Source organism: Dermacentor variabilis, chromosome 3 (genome assembly GCF_050947875.1).
Source record: "Dermacentor variabilis isolate Ectoservices chromosome 3, ASM5094787v1, whole genome shotgun sequence".
NCBI classification, from domain to species: Eukaryota; Metazoa; Arthropoda; class Arachnida; order Ixodida; family Ixodidae; genus Dermacentor; species Dermacentor variabilis.
The window spans coordinates 82,029,591-82,053,859 of NC_134570.1; the positions used below are offsets into that span (position 1 = coordinate 82,029,591).

Below are 24,269 nucleotides of genomic sequence, written 5' to 3' on the forward strand. Positions count from 1 at the left end.
CGTTCCACCATTCGGAGGCAAACCTTTCATATTTTGCTTCCTCCAGGTTTTACTTGAGGGTTTTTCTTTTTTTTATAAGTTGCAACCGCTGCTAGTGTGCTATAACTCAGGCGTGATGCACTGTCAGATTTGACAACTACCGGGCTAAACTTGCAAAAAACTAACAGGACTCGATTTGCGGATGAGGTTGTTGGAAACGTTGCTTCCTTCAGGTATGCCAAGAGTTTTGCTATAACTACTGTATTTCCCACCAATTTACAGCAATTGGGATGAAAACTCCCTGCTTTTTCTCCTAATTTAGTATAAGAAATGCTTTTATATCTTCAGATTTTACTCTCCTAGACACTTCGCCAAGGTACTGCTCTTAGCGCTTGTCCCATGCTTGTTGTGTCTATCTTCTGTCCCGTCTTAGAATTGCGCTTACCAGTGTTCAGCAAAGAATGCACTGCTCTGTCACAACCAATAAAATTTCACACACAGCAAGCATGTCCGGCCCAACCATTTATTTTTGTAAATCTTTGTTCCGCACACAATTTCACTCATCACCGAAGAAAAAAAAAATACACATTCATCACTTTCGAGAACAAGCATGCCATCACTGATTAGTTACAAAAAAAAATTGTGCCTTGTCCCCAAGTAACTTTCAAGATGGGCCTAGTCACTTAAAACTTCAAGCTAATCTATGTATAAAAAAAAAAAGTAAGGGGGCAGGCATCATGAATTGCAGTCACTACACACACCTTGCAAGCTTTTGGTTGGATTAGAAAAAAAAATGCAGGCCTAAAAATGTGACAGGAAACGCTATACTCTGATGCCCCACTTGGAAAAGTGGAAGCAATCAAGACTCGAAAACAGCGGCGCCACATTGCATCCTTAGATATAACTGTACACTCAGGAAAGCTTGGTGGGTGAAGGGTGGCAGCGGCAAATTTCCAGTGCAGGACAACGCGTGAAAGCTTTCAGTGGCCGCTGGTTAAAGGTCGTCATCATCCTCATCAGGCAGCGATGTGTTCTGTGCCTCCTTCATGTCGTTCTCAAGCTTGGCCTGCCATTCAGGGTCCATGGTGACCTCGGGTGGAGCAAGAGCAGGCATGGCGACAAACTCCAGGTTGGGATCTCCGATGAGCTTGCGTGCCAGCCACAGGAAGGGCTTCTCAAAGTTGTAGTTGCTCTTTGCGCTAATGTCATAGTACTGCAATGGGAGAGAGACGAAGGGAACAGTCAGCCAAGTTGCAAAGCAATGCAGCAAAGATACTACAAGTGTGAAGAAAAACAGCTGAACCTGCATTTCCCTCGAAACAGGCATGCTAACAAAATACATCTTATTTTAAGATATTTCCATGCCATTTCAAGAAAAACAATGGGCAAGCAACCTCTTTTACCCCACTAACATCTTGCATTCATCGTGTGGGTTATTCTCCATTGCACCTAAACCATGAGCAACTTTAAGACTGGCAGAAATCGCACTGCCTTCAGCAATGGCTGAAGAATGGAAACCTCAACCTGGAAAGACCTCCACAGACGGACTCATTTTCATGTTTGAGAACATCCCTGCCTTCACACGACCTGGCCATGACAAGTCCCTTTGTTAAAACAGTGATTCGAGGCTGAGGCTTCCGTTTTTTAGCCACTGCAGATCCCTCCCAAGTTTCAGTCTTCCAGTGAACCCCTGCTCTAGCTAACCTCAATTGACGAAAGCATCAAATTGCTATAACTCACATATATTGCCAGTACTACGGCTGCCACTCCTTAATGCATTCCACTTGAACTAGAAATAAAGAACTTGCACTATTGCAGAAATGTTCAACCGCCAACATAACGGTGAAGTCACTGCGGCCATAGGTGGATTCTGCTGACAACATGCAGAACTATTGAAATGGAGTATGTGCTCATCAATTTTTTTTTCGTCTGCAGCAGATGTGGACAACAAGCAAGTGGCCTTCTCTACTACAAAGATCCCCAAGTTGCAATTTGAGAGCAATCCCTGCCGACCAACCTAAACTGGCTATTTAACTTTATCACAAGAGCTATCTTGAAACAAATGCGCCTAATTTTCCATAGCAGAGATAAATTGAAAGAAGGTCATTTTCCAGCTACGCTCCAATCTCGGATCTAAATTTGCAAGCTGCAGCGGTAATACCTTGCACAAACGATATCAGATGTCTTGCACACAAGACAATGATCCTTGCCTGCAGCAGTGTTTCTTAAAAACTGCTGTGTGCACAAGCAGTGACCAAGGCTGTGCACATTTAGGTCACATGGTGAACGTCACTCACATTGAGAAGCTGCACAGATAAACAATGTGTGCCTCAACAAAAGCGCCAGGCTCCACCTAAACTGCTACAGTAAAACCTCATTAAACCGTACGGGCCTAAACAGTAGTTTCGTTTTGAAAGTAGTAAAGTCAAATCCCCGACGCAGCAGCTGCTGAACATAATGTGCTTTGTATCTGCATAAACTGTACCAGCTTACTGCATGTGTATCGATTAACATGTAGTGTTTCACTTTTCGTTGCGCAAACATGGCGGTGTGTCGTTTCCATCGGGCAGCCCGGCAGAACAAGCCTGAGAGATCGAAACAATGGCCTCCAAGTGCCCTGTGCGTTTGCGCGTGAAGCCACATCAACATCATTTCGACAGCGTGCCAGAGAGCATAGTGGCGTCGTGCAAGCAAGGACTCTCATCAAGCCGAAGCTCGGATAAGAAAGGGTGCTCAGCATAGAAGAAAAATTAGACATCGTTCGTGCTATCGAATGTGACACGAAGTCGGTTTTAGCCCGCAACAGGGGTCTGCTGTTGACTACGGTGTATGGCATTTGGAATGTAAAGAAGTTGCTGCGAACACGTAGAGATGTCGGCTACAAGGTTCGACTCTTCGCCATCGTTGCCTCTGTTGTTGCCTAAGTGTCGACTAGCGACAGTGATGAGGACAACACGAAAGTGACAGCCCGGGCGGCTCAGGCCCAACAGTGGCAGAAGCTGCACGTTACGTCAGCCTCATAAACGTAATCATCGCAATGAGAACAGCACCCCGCAATGAAAAAGGCGCCCCGCGACTTATGCAGTGCTACCGCCTGCATGAGCGGAGAACATGCAACGCCAATGAGGAATCTGCCATGCGAGTGTTTGCCAAGAAGAGAGGACTGGCTGAAAAGTCGGTTCACAGCTTCAGTAAGTTTGAGGCCGCTGTCGTTGCTGCTAAGCCGCGGCGGCATCAAACGAAAATAACATTCTTGTCGCGCTAAGTGAATAAATACTGCACATCTTTTTCCCCTTTCATCACACTCTCACAGAGTTCCGTTTTTGACAGATAAGCCAGCCATCTCATGCTATTTCGGTTAAGCAGTACTACCGTTTAGTACACACTTTTTCTGAGCTCCGGCCAACTACATGCAGTTTAACGAGGTTTCACTGTATTTCTAAAGGAACAAGATGACACCTTCAACTAATAATTGCTTGAGTTCACACTCAATTATGTTCACAACCCTCCAACCTTAGGATAAACACTGGTAAATACAAGCCCACCCACAGTAACTTAACAATGGTAACCATGGACCAGTTTGAATTCCGACATAGGGGAGGGGGGCGGGAGGGGGGGGGGCAGATGCATTGCAATGTCGCAGTACACTGGCTCACTCTGGGTCTGCGATCACTGCAGCTGCCACTATGAGTGCAGCAAGGAGAAATAAGCAAGGCACTCTTGTTTATTTTTATGGGCATTGTCATTATACCCTACCATCAATGCTACACAACATCAGCATATTTCGCTATTCACGATGCCACAACAATGTCAATGACCAAGTCAAGCATTTCGAGATAAATCAAGTGTTGCTTAATCTCCATACCTGGTAATTGTGATTCTTTTATGTGTGAGAAGCGTGTTGTGAAGTTTCTGTAACCTGAAAAGTGCGTCACTACATTTTTGAAAGAGTGTGACCCCTCCCAAGCATACACTGGGTATGAAAGCGGACAGTCACCTGGAGATTCTTCTTCCGGTGGAAGACAATGGACTTGGCCTTGACCTTTCGGTCCTTGATGTCCACCTTGTTGCCACACAACACAATAGGGATGTTCTCGCACACTCGGACCAGATCCCGGTGCCAGTTGGGGACGTTCTTGTACGTCACACGGGAGGTCACATCAAACATGACGATGGCACATTGGCCTAGATAAAAAAGAACCAAGAAAAGATGCCTGCAACATTTTCCGCATTCGGCTGGCTCATTATAAAGAGCCAGGACACAAAATACAGGCTCTACCTACCGACTTAACAATAAAAGCAACTTTACTTCTTCGATGTCAGGTAAGTTTCTTGCAGCATCTCGGCCAACGAAATGTGAAGCACTAACGCTCTGCCTTACAGCCCTCTTACACAAGGCACTAAACTGCCAAACAGTTTAAACATATTCTTGGCAAGCAACTTAGGATGCACAGCCGTAAGGTGAGATTTTATAATTAGTAGATAAGGTGATTGAAGCAATAAAAATCATTACAGCTTGTTTAAAAACCTGCTGTCTCTAAAAACTGCCAGGAGATACAAGCACATTTTCCAGTAAGATCAAAGAGGGATGAAATGGCATTAGTGTTTAATGAAGTGTGTGGAAATACTTCGTCTTGCAATTTAGCTCTGCTCTTGGCATGTGAAAGTAGAATAAAGGTGTTTATCTACATGCATTAACTATGCTAGTTTTTGTGAATTTTTTCGTTAGTATGTTTCTGGGCAATGAAAAATTGCCCAGTATAACTATTCCAATCTGTCTTTATACCAAATCGGTCATTAGCCCTCCGTGGTAGGTCAATATGTTTCAGGCTTTGCCCATATGGGCTAGACTAACCATTCCAATCTATCACGGATGACTAATGGCCAATTAGGAATAAAAACAGATTGGAGCAGTTCTAAGTTAAAAACAGCTTGATGTTTAATTTTGTGAACATGAAGTTTTAGCTTACAAGCCAAGTCTACCTTGGGAAGACATTGTGAGAGTACATTTGGTGTAGCAACTTGAACTTTGCAACATATTCACAAACATGTTTCTCTTCCGACAGTCGCAAATCGTGCAAACGTGTCAGAATCGGTGAATAGACAAACCAGGCATATGCCCCATGTTGAGTAAATGCTACCAAAAATGTAGCACGCAGAGAAATTTATGTTTTCAGCAACAGTCATTCTGCGGCTTCCAACGACTGCACCAGACTGACTGACTAACAGTTTTTTGGCCATCTACGGAGGAATCCCAGGCCACAATTTTGTGGAGATTCCGCTCGCTCACTTCCATGCTACTCTTCGTCATCTACCATTCCACAGCTAACGAGGGCGGAGTGTCACTGACCACTGACAAGACAGTAAAAGGAATAGCACAGGAATATACTTGGAAAATTTCAGCTGCTTTTGTTTTACGTAATTATGAAGTATAACATAGAAGCTGCCACAGAAGAGTGTTTTTCTGAACAATGGGTAGGAACTCATTAACAAATTTGTTCGGTCCCAAAAGTGTGCACGAACTTATTTACGATAAATAAACCTTCAAAAGAGAAAATGCATCGCTACAAAATCGTGGCTTTGCTCAACGTTCCCGAAGCCATGCAGCAACACTTTGAACGAGTTTCCAAGAAATTAATTTTACGCACATTTGAAATCTGGCACCATGACATGCGTGAATCTCGATGGTATATAGCAAATTTGTATATAGACTCCAAGCACTACTCACCCTGGATGTAATAGCCATCACGCAGTCCACCAAACTTTTCCTGGCCTGCAGTGTCCCAGACGTTGAACCGGATGGGACCCCGGTTTGTGTGAAACACAAGAGGGTGGACCTCTACTCCAAGTGTGGCTAAAAAACACAGAAGCAGTAGCGTCAAGATGTGAACCCATTCTGCACCAGGTATCCCAGAAATAATTCATTAAAGCATCATACTAGCCTGGTGAAATGTGTGTAGCAGCACAATCATTCAGTTTGCTCCCTTGTTAAATAATTGGTAGACAGCAGCACAAGCATACCAAAGAATAAGCTGGAGCTGTTCAAATACTTGGCACTTTTTTTTTTATATACAAGGCGACCTGCTTTCACACTAAATTTCCAATAACTGAATTACAGTGCCCAACTTGGTTCCAGAAATTTCAAAACACTACCATGTCAATATATCTGAAAAGAGGTAGTTTCTTTATTGAAACAACCAAACAATTCCAGCTCTTCAGAAGGTACTACATACAACCATATGTATGATTAAGCACTAATTAGGTTATTAAAAGGTTTTTTTTTTTTCATTTTCCAAGTGTTTCCCGTAGACTCTCAGCTCATTCTCACAACGAAAACCCACCAACACTTGCAGCTTCAGATTAGAGGGACAAAACTTTCCGCATGGGCTGTGCCATCTGGCCACCAGTCAATCATCATCAGCTGCAACTTCATATGTATTAAAAAAAAAATCCCAACCTACCAGAAATTAGCAGTACAGAATTACCCCCTGAGTTTAAGAACACATTTGCCATACAAGTTCACTTTCACAATTAGATGCTGGGCGGCTGAAGTGCGTACATACCAACGTATTTCTTTTCAAATTCTCCAGTCAAGTGCCGTTTAACAAAGGTGGTCTTCCCTGTCCCACCATCACCTACCAAGACACACTGCAAACATGAAAATAGCATTTAGTAGCAAAGCAACACGAGAAATATATGATACACATTTTTTTACACGAACTCATACAAGACGGATTTTTTTGTTGTTGTTGAAGTGCGCGCCTACGCAAACAGCAAAAAGCCAACACCCAAATCCTGCACTAAATATGCGATGCCACTTATGACACCATTTATGAAGTCATTCAAATGCAAAAGGGCGTACAGATAAGCACAAAATATTCTTTAAACTAATGATGCATTTCTTACGGCTAACTACGCGGGTGCACAAATATCTCTATGTACACAACTAATCTACAGAAGCTGCTGCCAGTAAATTTCCGATGAACACAGTCAAGTCTTAGCTCTACAGATAGATTTACTCGCTATAATAGGTCTCAAGATACAACATGCAGCATCAGATTAGAGGGACAGTTCTCCGCATGGCATTTGCCATTCGGTCACCAATAAATCATCATTAGCTGCGGAAAGACTTTCTATTTGCCAACGTGAAGTCTCAAAACACGCTTCGCTTCTGCAAGCAAGAAAAAAAAATATGAGGAGAGTGTTTCCACTTACTTTGAAGGTTGGGGTGCCGTCCCCGTGGTCTGCCTGCAGCATTGTCTGGAACACAATCAGTTGTCAAAAAAATCAACGCTCGAGTCAATCGACAGAGATTAGACGCGGTTATTGCCCGTTCCCAGTGTCTCGAGCGACCCGGCCGCTTCCACAAGCGAGACGTGTGCGCCAACCATAAAGAATCGGCGTAATGAATGGGGACAGACAGCCAAACACACAAAGCTGCGGCTGCTACGCGTCCTTCAGGTTACGCAGTCACTGAATGCTCTCAATTTCGATGACCGTTAACGAAACGACACAAGGCTCATGCACGCCAAGTTCTCGGAGATAGTTCCTGGAAGCGCGTTTCAAGTACCGTGCGAAACGTCGGTCCGGCTATGAGTAATCTACCGGCACTTGCGTGGCTACGGCAACCAACGAAAGTGCACTCGAACACGATGCAAGCTCAGTGCCCGATGTTGGTACAAACACTTCCTTGAATGAAATCGACTGTGAAAGCTCCGCGTGATGCTAATACAGACCGTGTTACCCCGAGAAACGTTCAGACGCTATTCGAGACCTTCGACATTCGACGCAAAAGCCGATGGCGCCAATTTTTACTATCGGCGCACTGCTCACGATATTCAAAATTGCGGGCTAAAAGCAAGCATTACGGATGACCAGCGAACAGAGCTGCAATTTTGAGGTTCTAGCTTCCCAGTAAAGAGACCGTGAAGCTTTTTTTGAAACATTAACTACATTTCGCACCTGACACCAAAATATAGCCTCCTAGGCCTCGGCCGAACAATAGCGCTACGCAACAAAAATAAGTCCGTTTCAAACGTTGACAGCACCAAATCGCGTAATACTCGCGCCAAATCGTTACTGAAAAATCCAAATTTACTTACGAAAATGTAGATGTCTTCAAAAACAAGGTTTTCGAGCCGATTTAAACAGATTCTCCCTCGCAACTGCGCATTCACACACACATACACAGCACCGGATATTTCTAAAAGAAATGCCGCACGCGGCGCCAGTTGCGCCACAATGCACATACAAGGCATTCCGCATTTTAGTTTCGTTTTTATTTGGTAAAATATATCTTCTTTCGTGTTGAATATTAGCGACAACATATTAATGGGAATAATATTAATAAATAGCGCTGACAAACATTGCCACTTAGAAAAGCCTGCCTCTGCTTCCTGTAAAGAATCTGAAACCGAAACCTGTCGCGGCCATTGCTGCCACCACCATCATCGTCGGAGTGGCGCAAGCCCGATCGGGAGCGGCTTGCGCAAAGCAGCCAATGGTGATCGAGAAATTAAATCTCGATCGGGCTCCATCGCGATTGAAAGTGCACCGATTACTTGTTCGTATAAACTTCATTGCCGGTGTCAAAATGTAATCTTGACAAGTGGAGCTCCAGATTATTTTCCTTCATCTGCGTGCGTCCGACCTTTTTTTTGTCTCCTGGTGCGAATTGTTTCTGATACAATTTGGTTCACTTGCTTTTTGTTCATTCATATTTTCATTATCGCCCCCACACCAATGTTTGTGTATGCGGACGCATGAATAAATAAATGACTTCCTTACGGCAAAGTACAGTGGCTTCCACTCTTATAGTTTTGTTACTCAGTGTACTATATAACACAAGACCAGACACAGAAAATGCAATGTAGTGGTTCTCGTATTATGCAAAATCTTTTTATTCCCTTTTCACTACAGCTATACAGTACAAACATCTTTGTACACATACGAACCTGTAACATATATTTATATGTATAATATATACACACTTAGCATAGGTAAGCTCTTTTCAATCTCTCTAGGAGCGATTGATGTGCACAACATTCAAAGGTCTAAGAGAAGACAACAGTGGTACTTGGCAAGTCAACAACACTCGGCCTTTTTCTCTCCTTTGGTCCAAGACTTCCCGACGAAAGGAACTACGCGAAGACATCAAGGTGCACTTGCATGGATCCTTCCGCTGATCACATGACAACATAGCTTGCTGTAAGAGTGGAAAAACTTGCAGCTCAACTTTGAGAATGTGCGACATCTACACTTGGCATCTGGAAAAGATTTAGACAGGTTGCGATAAGAAAGCCATAGAGAATATACATTATAAATATATTTCCCTGAAAAGAATGTGGCATAGCTCAACAGTTTTAAAAGTTCAATCAGTTGAATAGCCGTTCTCTCTATAACGAAAAATGCCTTGTTCAAGTGATGCTTTAACCAAAGTTCCCAACCAGTTGCCTTGTGTCAGTATGAAAATGGAGCACATGGACACAGAGATATCTGGCCGCCCATACGATTCATGCAATGGCAATAGAAGACAAAGCCACTCAGCATATCAGGTTGGCCATGGTGTTCCTCAAGGCAGTCGTGTACGTTTATTCCTGTGCTACATTACCCCAATCATAGTTTTATATTAACTACCTGTACTATAAGGATCAGTATGTATGGCTGTGTTATATCTGCATTCAGGCTTCCAGTGTGACACAGTCGTAGCTCAGTGCAAGGCTCCAACGTGCTGCATCATGCATGGAAAAATGTCTGCACCTTTCGTTCCTGGGAGTGATGACTATGAAATCCGCCACGCTTGCATTTAACTGTAAGGAACATCTCCCCATACCCAGCTACCACCAACAACAAAGCTGTATCGTATGTAAGAATGCCAGGCTTTATTTTGTGCAATCAGTGACGAGAGCTTGCCGTCAGAACATGTGGCAATTTGATTAGGGGATCCCTGCAACACTCTTTGAATGCGATCATATAAACCTGTCCAGTTGTCATCAGCACCTGAGCCAGACAGTATTCCTTTGCATGCAACAAGCAATGCCGAAACTTGTAGTGTGCTCTCTTTGCACACACCTTTAACCTTGTTCAGCTCGTTCAACGCCATCATGACGTGCTGGGGGGGTTGAAGGGCCAGCTTTACATCATATAATTAAAGATTTCAGTAGCTAGATGCCTTCCCACAAGAATTCTTGAAACACAAACGGCAAGGAAGGTCAAATATTTTACAGCCTTAGCAGGCATGCAACTTGCAATCAGGCAGGGAATTCTGCACCCGAGTGTGAGGCCCACACAGTGTGACATACGACTAGTGGGCATTTTCTTTCATCGCTATGTATTTGAGCTTATTTGGAGTTTCTGAATACCTTTATTGGCAAGCGCACATTGCTCACAGAACTCTCAATGATGCCACAAAAATAGTTGTATATCATCTTCAAATTTTATCAAAAATAGGGCTTGACCATTAATCTAGCATTAATATCTCATGCTGGAACAAAACATGGACATTGTTGCAAAAGGGCGTGAACATGGTGACACTGGCCAAATAGCAAACTCATTTGCCTAAATCAAAAACAACAAATCCATATATAGGATGCCTAAAGGCAAGGCATTGTTATTGAATGAGTGGAAATTACTGAGCATAAGTTTACTGCCCCACGAGTTCACTCTGGTACTGGTACCTCTGTGCAACGACTGTTGCTCTCAGGCAGCAAAAACATTTTGAACAGTCTTCTTTTGCATCAGTGTCTCTCACCTGAGGCTCCAATAAGTGTCATTCATTATATTTGAATAGAAACTAATATTTGAAAATCTCAAATAGTCAGTTCTCCCATAAGATGAAATACGATTCAAATGACAATAACTTGTTTAATTTGTAATTTTCCAAATTTCAGATATATGCACACCCTTAACACTTGTCTATAAGGTAATTTTCATTATCAGGGGTAAGTCTTGAACTTTTCCTGCCATGAAGAATCTCGCAAAATGAGCAATTTTCAAGAACATTGTTGGTGAACACAGTGTTGCAAGGTATCTCCAGGAGCACCTGGCTGCATTCGAGTATTGAGGTAATACAGAAATAATAATAGATACATAGTCTACAGCAAAACAATTAAGGCGAGATGGCCATTGCCAGCAACAGCTAGCTGGTCATTACTTTTTTGCAATTGGCTATAACTCAGGCGAAGACTACCTATCAGTTTAATTTGCTTGATGCACATAGTCTCACAAAAAAATATTTTTTGCTTCCATTATTTTAATTGCCACAACTGAATAAATTGTACTGTGCTCATACTCATACCATATTTCACTCGTACCACGTTTACCAGCATAACAGTAAATGGCACAACAGGTATACAACACAACTTTTCCTTTTTATTTCCAATTTTCACTCCTCTGCATATTTGGTTTAGCTTAAAAATTGGTTTTCTCTCAATATGTGTATTCTTCTGAATTTGAAACGTCCACTGGTCACACATTCCTGATTCAAAGATGTGCACATGTCTTGACATATCAACGCTGAACCCAAAGTCTCGCACTGTGGTATCGACACGATAACTCACCTGACCCCTATTTAACACCTTCTTGCACGTACAGAACACGGCTAAGACAAACCAACCCAGCTGCCAATGATGATGACCAGCAGCACGGCAGAGATGGCAATGCATATCAGGATAAGCACTCGTTTCTGAAAATCAAAAGAGCACGACATTACTGACACATGCTTTTCTTGGTTAAGGCTACGGCCAGTACAATATCACATTATAAACACGAAATCACATAAAAGTGCTTCGCATTCCTGAATTAGCAGTTTGTCATCATCATCTTCTGTGCCTTTCTCTGGTGAGCTGACTCTGCACCTAAATACTCGGCAGGCATTTTTGGGGGCAGTCCCGAGTATTTTTGAGTCTGGTAGTAATGCGACATACTAAAGCTTCCCTAAGTCTTGCATTACACTTTCAACATTTTTGCAAGACACAGGATTTAATCACGACCCGCAGTGGGGTCTTCTATTTTTCTTGCATGCATGCATGATTACACAGAATAGCTGCTCCAAAGGCCTCCACAGATGTTCTACTTGCTTCTTTTGATAGACAAAACTCATGAATGGTGCGCTTCATGAGGGGTCCCTGTAGACCACTGTAGGCCACCTCAAACCCTCTCAAGGATTCCTAAAAGACTGTAGACCACAGCTTAAGACAGAACGGTCAGTATTAAGTCCTTCAAGTAAACATCAACCCTGCTGGGTTGCACTAACTGCAATGCATGTGTGCAGCCTGTGTAACGTCCCAGTGTTAACGCTTTCTTGAAGCACTCGCATGCCAAAGGCCGATAGTTTTCAGCGCTTTGGCTCCTTCAATCACCAAACTGTGATTGGCTATCAGCAAAAAACTCAACACCAAGATTTTTGCACATTATAGTATTATGTACACTGCGATTAAAATCCTTTTTTTAGGCTCTCAGCAATGCTTGGTTATCCATATGTGACATGAGGAATTATGTTCTAGCATATATAAAGAGACAGTGCAGAGAAACACTAAATCTGCTTAGACTGAAAGTTTATTCACTGAAAACTCTATCAGAGGAGAAAATGAAGGTCTCATACTGAACTTGTACCAAAACCACTGTGCCAGTGATGTGAACTAAATTTTAAATGTTTCAATGCATTTTCGTGTATTCAAGATGTCCTTATATGTGGAGAAAGTTCCCCATTGAGTCTCTGATCACCTTTAACTACAATATGTAATCTTTCTCTATCATTAATAGACTACGTTTTTCTTCGAACAGCTTCCTAAGTTTCTGCCCAAGAAGGAATTCTACAAAGCAGTGATGGTGCAACAGGAAGTGCATGCACTTGTTTCGAAGCACATTCACTGCAACGCCTCTAACATGACAGTGCAATACCACACATCAAACAGAGTTGTACATTTTTGCTTGTTTCCCTGCCCTACTGCTGGCCAACAACATAGTGCAACAAGGCCTGACCTCACATCATAGGACCTAACTGCGAGTGTTGTGCAGCATGAAAAAAATAAAAGAAAAAGTGAATTAGAAAATAATAAAAATACAATAATGCAAAAGCATAGAAAACGTCATAACTGAAATGAACGAAAAAACAAAAAGAAACACTTACGTTTCATTATGGCAAGAACGTATCAAAAGTTCGACTTGGAGCATCTGATCAAACGAAAGATAAATGCTGAAACAGAAACTTGGAACTAATGGAACACGGGCATTTATTGCAGGATACACAATATACAGTGCATGAACAAAAACATATGATTGGCCTCAGCAGAAATATTCTCTCATAGCCACTTATGACATGGTGACAAGAGATTCTTACCCTCTAGTAAACTACATGGCTAGTTATGTAACAACTCGCACGACTGTGCACGACTCCCACATGAGAGTTTCGTTACACCACTATGTGCCTTATCAACATGAATGATTTTAAAAGAACAAGGAATTCGCAGCATTCAGACCTATCGCACCATGGTAGTAGCACATTACCAAGGACAATCAAAATGCAAACAGGACAATTAGACCAGAATGCGACCATAAAAGATGGTTATTATGATAGGTTCAACAAACAGGGTAGTCCATTTTCCAAATGGCAGAGAAAAAACCAACCATGCCATATCATTTAAACAACTGCGACCACAATACTTATGTACCGTTTCTTTTTTTAAATCACCCTGATCGTATTGTTTAGTTTAAAGTACACAAGCTGGCAGAGGGCCTCAAATGCCATGCCATTCAAATACTTCTTATTAATCAATGAAACACGAAATACCCAATTTCAAGGTACCTGCATGCAAAGCAAGGGCACTCTAGAACACACATGCGGAGTGTAGCCAGCCCAGGTTACAAGAACACCACCCTCAGCATGCAGTTCTTGTTCACACAAAACAATAATTGTGATGTATAATTTATGGATATCGAAGAAAACTTTTACGCATTAAAACAAAAAATAAAAAGCACCTGTGTTAACACTATAGTGTGTCAGCACTGAAACCTGCTTATTATGCTAGGTAGATATGAGCTTTCCCATTGTAGCCGCAATGGTAGCAGCTATTTCCAAATGTTTTTTCCAACTTCTTATCAATTCTAACGTTTATTCACATGCTTGCACTATTTATTTACACTTTAATGACACTGACCATTTGGCTTCTTGAGTTAGATCAATGCAGCTAAAAACAGGAATGATGAGTGGACAGTCAAAACGTCTGAATGCAGTGCGAATGCCTTTGTAACTAAGTGCTTGGGGCCTCTGAAATCATTCATTATACAGGTCAGTTAGTAGTAAAGGTTGCACAATGCACCGCTCACATTAAAACCTGGACAGAATTATTTCTCCGTTATACAGGTAATTCAGTTGTAGAGGGGTTCATTGCAGAGTGCATAATTGTGCATCCTGAATACCTCAAATGAGGTATTCAGGATGCGCAATTAAAGGACACTAAAACGAAATACTAAGCCAAGTTAGATGAACAGATTATTCGTCTAGAAGTCTATCACTGTTTTTTGTGTGCCAATATGTGACCGTGTTGCACGGTAAATCGCCACCAAAGACCTTGCTCCTGTTCCTCAATTTGAACTGCCCACACCAAACGAACAAGTTGACAGTCCCTTATGTGACCTTCCTCTCCGCCTCTCTCTGTGAATCAGCCAGTGCTGATGTCATACGAAAGATACCAAAGTCTAAAACAGGGTGGCACGACTCCAATTTTCCATTTTCGTAATTTTCTCACTTGCAAAAGTGCTGTTCTCACTACAAATGGCAAATTCGTCATTACTGAATCCTGATCCTTCAATCTAGCTCACCTTAATTTCTTTAGTGTCCCATTAATGAATGAGTGAATAAAGACGCAAACAGAAAGGGCTCCTCCAGTTAAAGCGTTAGCTCGTTCGTTCTTGAATTTCACATGGCGATAGCATTTTGTCGTGTGTTTTGTTTATTACTACGTCTGGGATGAGACACTCGCCTATTTCACAAAGAATCAATCTCAACCACACCACGTCTGTGGCGACTGATTCCACCGGCATATATCAATAAAGGTGACATCGCCTCTGGATATGGGTGCAAGCTCCCCAAAATTTGAGAGTGTGCCATGGTTGTTCAAACAAAGCACAGCCATGCACTGCACTTTGCCAGAATAGTGATAGATGGCACCACCATTCTGGGGCCAAGGCTGCAATAAATGCAGTGATTGCTCATTAGCTCAAGCAGGCTAGGTGATGATTTGTTGCCGCACCATTACGAGGGAGGCGCCAATAGAAATTATGATCAAGGAATACTTTCCCCAACTTTCTGTCCAGAAAAGTGCCAGCCAGCACCATTTCTGTGCAAAATTTAAGCACAAATAAAGCAGCAGCATAAATAAGAGAGCCATTTTTACCTGTCTTCCTTTCTTATGTAACATTTGATATGTTAATCGGCAATGCTATAGAACGGCTCCATCAATTTGGCTGCAAATTCATGGCTCTAATAATGCGGATGTGGGCACGCAGAACTTTGTCTTCTCGACCAGAGGATTTGGCGGCCACTGATCGCTGACTCGTGTACCTCGCAAAAATATTTTGCACATTTCTAAGCTACTGAGCTACTGTGAATAAGTTACTGGTTTCATAAAATTATATTTTGGACAATACTGTATATAACTCTGAATAATCCAAACTTTTAGGAACGCAAACAGCAGTGTACAATCCTCAGGAGTTTGAATTAGTGCAAGTTGATAAGACTTCAAATGAGGTCTCCAACTCAACTTCAGCATCGTACTGATGCTTTTATAAAATTATTGTTGCAGCAAAAGATGCCGTACAACGAGGGATGACCAAAAGTGATCAAGACAGCATTGAATTTTTGGCACATAATACTAAAAGAGGGAAAAGTAATTACAAGGGTGTCTATATCTTTATGCAGTGTACACACAGATCAAAATACTGTGTACTGGAGGTATTGAGCCAATACGGCAGCTGTAAAGAAAATCAGAGACACAGCCCGCTCATATTAAACATATCTGTACTGCACTTGAAGTGCCACCATTACCATGGCTGACAAAATGCGGCAGAGAGCCAGGCATGAAAACGAAATGAAATAAAGCGCTTGTTACCTAGAAAACCTAGAAACCTGTTACCTAGTAAACCTAGAAAAGTAAACACACAGGTGTGCCCTGCCATTAGTACATAAGACAAGGTTTAAAACATTAAAAAATGAGATTGACACCAGTGGTAGCTGAGGAGCAGGACTAGTCTGTGTGTAGAAAGGATTAAACAAAGAAAAACGGTAAAGCACCTTTGATAACAGCAACTCTATGTATCAATATAATCTAAAAAGTGGGCCTTGAGCTTTTGGGGTTTCTTTTCTCTGAGCACAGATGTCAGTACGCAATATGTTGCGTTTGGATAAATGACACAAACCAGATGAAACTGAGAAGTAAAAATAAGAGAGTGGGAGGTGGGGGGCGGGGGGGGGGTGTTAGTTTCTAGGCACTTTATGTTATGCTGAACTCCCTTCCACTAGGGGTGTGATGATGCCATTCCATCACTGTGGTCATAGAACATGAGACACTTTAAAATAAAGCTACTGACCACCTAAACCTGTCCAGAAAAGCGTAGCAGTGAAAATAAAAAGAAATGACACTCATAAATTATAGAGAGACATCTAAATATACTTGCAGAATATCTCAAAATTGTTGCGCATCTGTAGAAATATTGCAGATACAATGATGCTTCTTGCTCTCTGCACTTCTCTGACAGAAATAGCATATTGAGTACCTCGTGCACTTGGACAAAGGCCTGCTCTACAATGCTCTAAGAAACCCGTAACTTCAAAGGAGCAAAACATAATATTTAGGATACTGAACTTTTTTTTTTGCTTAATTAAGTGCACGTCTGCATGGGAATGGGAATAGCAAGGAAGAGGAATATTATAAGATAGGGTCTGTTCAGAGAGTGGCCCATTCCTCGGTACTGGACTTGGTGCAACTGACATTCCCTACCCTTCCCGTCATGCAAGCACCTTCATCCCACGGCAACCATGAGTCAAGAAATTTGACACCTTTCTGCATAGTAATGTGGAGATGATGCTCTTGTATTTCATTTCTGTGCCACACATTACCATAGTTTTCTGATGGGATGAATAAGCACTGTTTCCGACGCGCACCAGTTTGCTTTAATTGCCAGAACATGCTGTGGTTTTGACTGACTGCACCAAAGTACGAAAGCTTGCATTTTCCAGACCATCCACGTATAATGCTAGCACAAACACAAAAGAAAGGTGGGGCATACCATTTAGATTTAAATATCTGTGCTGCTCACTCTTCTTGCTTATCATGAGAAAAAATTTAACTTTGATAATCGTTATTTCTGTGCCATTCCTGCGACAGTTTTCTCATAATCATAATGTTTTGCCCTTTTCATGGTGTGACGCACTAGCCGTGCAGATCTTTTGAAGAGAGATAAACTGCTAAATATTGGCCTAACCTACAATAATACAGTGACGCACCAGAAGCCTAGTTATAGCTATAGTTATGGCTATATTTATCGCCAATTAATCAGCAACCCAAGGAAGCCATACGAACAATGATTACTCAATCTTGCACAAAGTCCATAAAGTTCATCCGGCTTCAGAAACAATATATGATAGCACCAATGAAAAATAATATTGAGCAAGAAGCTAAACCATCCAAGCAGACTTACACAGATACATGAACAGAATATAGGCGTAAGGGAGCCAGTAGAGGTATACAAATCAACCCCTCCCTCCCCCCACCTCAACACACACGACTAATACTGGCGTCACACGGCACACTTTTGATCGCGATCCCGCCCAATCTAGATCGAAATTCCTTGCTGCAATTGGCTCCCTTGCGTAGCCTGCGCAAAGGAGCCAATCACGACTGAGAAATTCGATACGGATTGAGCTTGATCGCGATCAAAAGTGTGCCGTGTGACACCGGTGTAACCCTCATTCTTAAAGAAGTTTGAAAGAAGCAATCAAAAAAGAAGAAAAAAACACTGTTGCAACGTACAAAGCATGACTCAGATTTGTGCCCCTTTCTTTTCAAATCATATTTCTGAAAATTTGGGGCATCTTGCCCCAATATGTATTCGTTGTGGTCATCGGAAAATATTCGATGCAAACACAGCTATTGAGAACATTCATTCAAACATGTAAAAAACAGGAACATTATTGACTAACACAATTTCCACCAATAAAACAAAAGAAGAGAAATAAACCACCGACTAGAATTCACAACTGCGCATGCATTCACAGCTTCAGTAAAGGCCTGCAGCACAAGCTTTATACCACATCAGTAAAAGAAGGAAAAGCAATGCCTAAGGAATGATGTGCTGTCACTTGTTCCAGCTGTAAATAAACATAACTGTTGTTTCACTACCATAATGACAAAGGAAAAAGAAACTGAACAGGTATCTAGATATGCCTAAAAAGTACACAGCTGACTATTGTCAATAAACAGCACCAGGCTAAAAAGCACTGCCTGAATAACATATAGTATATAGCAATATGTTGTCTTTGGTTCCCATGATTATCGTGTTATTGCTGTAAAGACACAGAAAATGAAAGAACTTTCTCATTTGTAAAGCAACCTAACCACACCATCAAGTTGGAAGTATCCATATTAACTTAACAAGACAAAGGAGTCAAAGAAAGATGGGAGACTTAAATTGATCAACAGTGAGTGACATGGTTAAATTTTGTCAAGATTTCTTTTTCTCTTTACTTTCGTGTAGACACATTCATACTATTCACTGCTTTCTTTTCTTACCAGCATTCCTTCTTCTTAAAGGCACCCTTGCACCCTTCTTAAAGGCACCCTGCCACCATTGCTAAGGAAGCACCAGCAGATCCCCCCTGCCCATAAACTCTAAGTCACAATTTACCATTTCCTTTCAAAATTACCATTTCATCCAGCCCTCATCTTACCCTTACCCACCTACTTAACCTCCTCACCCTCGGGAGAGCGGGTTCTATATAAACCCTGCCAAGGAAAGCAGCTATTTCCTTGATGAAGGCAAGTCCCACTGTTGAAACTTTTTCTCCATGGTCAGGCTTCCTTGCTCACCAACTGTTGATCAATGACTATTATTTTGGTTATACGGAGTGTGCAGATTCACTCGACAAAGCACATTGATTTCTTTCATTGCCCAGAGGAGTTTGGAATGTCCACTGCACAAAGGGACTTGCTTTTATGCATGAAAACAGTGCATTCAGTGACAATCCACTTTGGTGGATCGCCTGTCGATGTCTGCCTGACCACCTGCAATATGGCTGAGTTGTCTTACATCCAAATGTTCTGCTTTAAACATCACACCAGCCTTCGTTGTTTTTGAACTATTGAGCATGCATGGAAGCTTCAGATTTGAGTGCCACATTATGCACCTTGTCAGCTTGTCAGTTCTGGAGAATACGAAAGTTCTAGAACAATTACTGCTTCAAAGGGTTCAAAGATGCCTCTTTTCTTGGAAAAGCACAGTGCGTTGACATTTGTAATTAAGGCCTCATTCAAAGGCCACACTGGAGCAGAAAACTCATTGAAAGATTGAAAAGCACACATGAAGCTGAAATTCACTTCTGCCTACTTTTGTGCTTCTCAGGTTTTCTGTACAAGTGGACCTTGCACTCAATCATGTGACTTCAGTTGTTGAGGTCATGTGAAACAGGTGCTTGAAGTGTGTTCATCAACGTGAACACACTTCAAACACCTCTTTTTTCGTTTTCTGTAACCACAGTTTGTGTTTCCTGCAATGATGCCGTGGTCAAGCTGGCTAGCCTAATCCTCTCAATGTTTATTTTTAAGAATAGTGCGAAAGGCGGCACATAGATGACTCACATCTGAGGGTTACTTAATATGAAAAAGCACCTGTTGATAACAAAAAAAAAAAAAGTTAGATCTGTGCATCGTCTGCAGCATCTTCCGCAGAAGTACGCTAAGCAGAGCATGCTAGATGGCTGCACAACTAGCAATGGCGCCGTGCCACTTTTACATTTTGCCGTTTAGTTCCTTTCACTGTGCATAGCTCAGTTCCTTGTCATGCTCCTCCCTCCCCACTCAGAGAACCTGCAAATTCTGGCACATGCACACACCGCCGGTCCAACCAGCCTTTTTAAGCTAAATGCAGGGCATGCACCACCTGCCAGTTGCATTTCAAACAACGAGATGAACTAAAGAAACTTAAAGGGAGAAACAAGGCAACACCATTAAGTCATTTCCCTTCACTTGCGCATGTTTCATCTGGATTGCCACTGATCCTTCCAGTGCGTATAGTCACCAGCTAATCCTATCGAATATGCTGTTTCTTTTTGATAACTGGCACCTTGTAGCACCCATCTTTATTATTTTTTTTTTTGATTTCGTAAGGCACAAACAATTGTACATCTTTCAATCTAGGAGGTCTGCAACTATTAAAAGTTTTGAAAACAAATCAAGCATTTTTCTTCTGAATGAAAGTAATATCTGACATAAGAATTCGACATTCAACTTTATAATTAAATTTGATTGTACTATACAGGCCCACAGCAGTTACAAGAGCCTTCCAGTGATGAAAGCGTTCCATGCACACAGTCAACCAGTAGCTACAAATTCTAAACGTAAGCCAGCTGTGAGTTTTTGTAATTTTTACAACCTGCTCATTAGAAGTGGCTTAGTCAAATAGACTTTCAAAATAGCATTTTGTGTAATGCAGGAAGTAACAGTAAGATATATTTTTGTATGTAGGTGCTACCCACCCTCTCTCGCCGTTTCTTCTTATACTTTCAGAGCTATAGAAATATTCAGTAGTCATTTCAGTATCCAAAGCCCGTACTCCTCTGACATCAACATCCAATTCAATTTAAAATGTCACTATTAAAACACTTCTAGTATCAACCTGGCAAATGACTGTGCAAGATGGCCTCAAGGAACACCGTTCCTTTCTCTGGTCCATCACAACCTCAGTGTGTTCAAGGGCTTTGGTAACCATTCCATGAAGATGAAGCAGTGTTATGTGCCAATACTGAGACTACCAAGATGCCATTAAAGAAAGCGAGCAAGAAAAAAAAAATTCCAGCATCTGCAGATGGTACACTGCAACAGGGAAATGCATGGTGCTAAATATATACAAGAAAAAAAAGTAATGGAAAAGAACAAAAAGAACTACTAAATGAAAGTACTAAGATTGCTGTTGCAAATGAAATTAGCACTTAGTGGTGCTATGGAAGAGCATTCAAAATAATAGGTAGTACGTTCGATTCACCTGCACCACCTGAAACAGTTCACAAGGTGCTGCACCCTGCCATTAGTTTCAGTGGTGCAGCAATGGCGCCAGAAAGGTGCAAGGCTGGTTCGCGATTTTTCTGCACCCTCTCCTCTGTTGGTGCAGAGCACTTGGTGCAGAGTACAGGTGCGAAGCAGCAGTGCAGCAGACTACACAGCACATATGCGCAAGCACCGTTGCAAACCCGCTTATTAAAGGGACCCTGAAACGCTTTTGACAATTTTCTACAAACGTACTGAGTCGTTATAGTAGGTCCTTCTGATCATTAATTGACACATCTAAGTGCTCTGCGTAAAGCGTGCAATTTATTATAAGGTTTTGAAAATGCACATCGCTGCCGATCGCAGCGCAGTGCTCGGCGGAATTTTAAGCCGCCCCTACCCATATGACCGAAATCACCCATATGACGTCAGTGGGGCGAGCTATCCGATTGGCTGACCAGGGCGCGTGATCGATAATTTTTCCAACTTTATGGTAAACAAATGATCTTCGTAATAGTTGGAATGTTAGTTAATTTGTTTTTATAAAAAGAAAGTAGCATAAAGAGAATGCACAAGAACAATTTTTCAGTACACTTAAGCACTTCCGGCACACAGCAAGTGTCGTCTGCTTGTGTTACAACGTACTCCATTTTGATGAGAGCTCCGCGGTCAGAGTTGGTCTCAGTCTTTTCGCGAGCACTATGATTCGACTTTGTTGCCTTGTGGACTGCAAACGTAGCGACTGGCAATATGTCAAGCTGCGACATCGTGTCCCTCTGCAAGGCAGCGTACGAGCGAACTGGCTGCTGCGCATCGGACTGCCGCTTTACGATCAGCGCCAGGATTTGCGCGTTTGTGGCCGTCACTTTACACCGGAAGATTACTAACGCAATAGCGTTTCGCGAGTCCCGTATTAGGGCAAACTTAAGCGCAAGGGGACAGGGTCTGGCCGCTTGACTGTGCCGTAACGGGATGAGCCGAGATGAGCAGAAGGGCAAAGGTGTATGGTCTGCACGGTGCAGCCACCTGGTGGCAGAGAGCTCAACCATACACAGTAGCAGCAACGAAGCGTATTGTTTGCTGCTGGTGCGTATTTTTCGCAGGAGTGTAATCATCAACACGTTGTTTTCATAAATGTTCAAAATGTTTTACACTTGGTTAGAGCAATATTTTGTTTGGCTGGTTAAGCGCTGCGCCAACAAGTGTCTGGACCGTGCAGACCGATCAGGCCGCTCACGTAAGTCTACGCCAAAGTTCCTTCATCAGCTTGAGTTTATGCCTCCAGTCATTTGCCGAAATGACCAGCTTGCCTGTGGTTAACGGAATACCAGACACGTTCGGCGCTACGACAGAATGCTCGCAACGCACGCTGCTTCGATAGCTCTCGCTTGAGGTCGACAGCCAAGCGGCTAGCGGAGAAGTTTCGCGCGGGCAGGGGCGGGCTCCAAAACAACCGGAAGTGGACGATGTGACGTCGCATCGTGACGCAGGACCAGTGAAGGCGGAGCTTAGCCCCGCTCGCTCGGCGAACGAGTTGAGGAGGAAAAGCGTGGCAGGGGAGGAGGGTAACTTCTAATCGTTTGTAGCTCCATTAATACGTAACGCTTCACTTAAATTGTGGTGCGAATGTTCTACTTAAGCTGTACCCTACGCGTCTACAAAATTTGTCCGAACCGTTTCAGGGGCCCTTTAAGCAAGCACGGGTGTATTTATGCCTCAGAAGCTGATTAGACAAGCAGTTCAGGACCTCTCAAACTTACGTAATCCATGCACATTACTTGGACAAAACATAACGCCTGCACCGCGTCTGCACCTTGACATTCGTTTTGAGTGTCACGTTGTGCCTGCACTGCAGAAATCTAACTGCACAATTTTTTTAACTTCTCGTGAACCACCGTGAACTGGTTCTCAGTGGTGCAGGTGAATTGAATGGACCTAATGATAGTAGAAGTACTTCAATCAAAGAGCAAGTTTACTTTTACAAGCGGCACGCTTACTGCACTTACAACACATGCATTTTGCTGAACAAAATTATCTCTACAAAAGAAATTTACTCATCACAGTGTGTTCGTTCTACGTGTTGTGGTCAAATATACAGAAAGGTTACACAGGTTGTACAAAAATATCCTGCAAGGTGACTGGCGCCTGGCCTCTAGCGATATGCTGGGGCAATGCTCGTTAGGAAATGCTTAACACTACAGCACAGCTAGGTGCGCGCACGTCCAGGTCGAAACACATCTTACATTGACTAGCTAATGTGTAATACTGGTGTAATGTAGGATATTACCAGTAAAGATGGTGATGTCCTACTGACATCACCATCTTTACTGGTGATGTCAGCAGGACAGTTCAGATTCATTCGAAAGGGATGCAAACATGTGACGAGGTTGTGAGCTAGCCCTTTCAATGCTCTTGTGCTATATATTTTCATTCTTTAACTTTCCATTTGCAAACAAGCAAACAAAGAAATGATGGCGCATCATACGCAACATCACAACACTATGCCCTCAGTTATCTACATTGCAAAGTGCACGCTGCATAACTAACGTGCAGGCCCAAGCTGGCACCAAGTACCAGTGTATAGTCAGTACAGATGCCAGTATAATAGTTAAATAGTCCGTGACACCTGTCCATGGCGACCGAGAGAGTTCACTGCTTGTGCTCCCACCGGAGCTTATCGCCATAGTTGGCACAACCTATACATGTTCTAAAATACAAAGGCGACTAACAATATATATCAAGAAAGCAACAGCAAAATCAGTGGAACATTTCTAAAAATATGTGGCAGGCCCGTCTTGCCATGTTGCAGTATTGCCATGCCTCGCTGGCTATTGCAATGAGAAATGTGCTGCGGATTTCGGGTTCTGTGAAGGATTTTGGTGCACGACAAAGAGATGTCGCTGTCCTTTCCGTTTCTTTCATCTCCGGACTGAGACGAATATGATTATGGCCAGGATGACGACGATGACCACAATCAGGACTAGGATTATTATTTTCTTCTGCAAACAACAAAAATAAACAAAAATGAAACGA

At 42.4% G+C, this 24,269-nt stretch overlaps 2 protein-coding genes across 5 annotated transcripts in view; both read right to left on the reverse strand.

The window, feature by feature from the left end:
- Positions 1–488: 488 nt before the first annotated feature.
- Ran (RAN, member RAS oncogene family) lies at positions 489–8,252 on the reverse strand. The gene is made up of 6 exons (XM_075685822.1): positions 8,082–8,252; positions 7,195–7,239; positions 6,543–6,627; positions 5,708–5,833; positions 3,977–4,164; positions 489–1,192 (listed from the first exon to the last, which is right to left on the reverse strand). Exons 1-6 carry the CDS (start codon positions 8,235–8,237, stop codon positions 974–976), a joined length of 819 nt encoding a protein of 272 aa, XP_075541937.1. The 5' UTR covers positions 8,238–8,252; the 3' UTR covers positions 489–973.
- The window catches only part of LOC142575969 (syntaxin-like), a 46,306-nt gene continuing 30,118 nt past the window's right edge, over positions 8,082–24,269 (reverse strand). For 3 of the 4 annotated variants that reach the window (XM_075685826.1, XM_075685824.1, XM_075685827.1), the window contains exons 10-11: positions 11,538–11,662; positions 8,082–9,245 (exon numbers count right to left, since the gene is read on the reverse strand). In XM_075685826.1, coding sequence (XP_075541941.1) covers positions 11,579–11,662 — 84 coding nt within the window. In that variant the 3' untranslated portion in view covers positions 8,082–9,245; positions 11,538–11,578. Of the gene's footprint in view, positions 9,246–11,537; positions 11,663–13,192; positions 24,236–24,269 lie in introns of those variants that run through there. The other variant, XM_075685825.1, reaches the window with a different exon arrangement.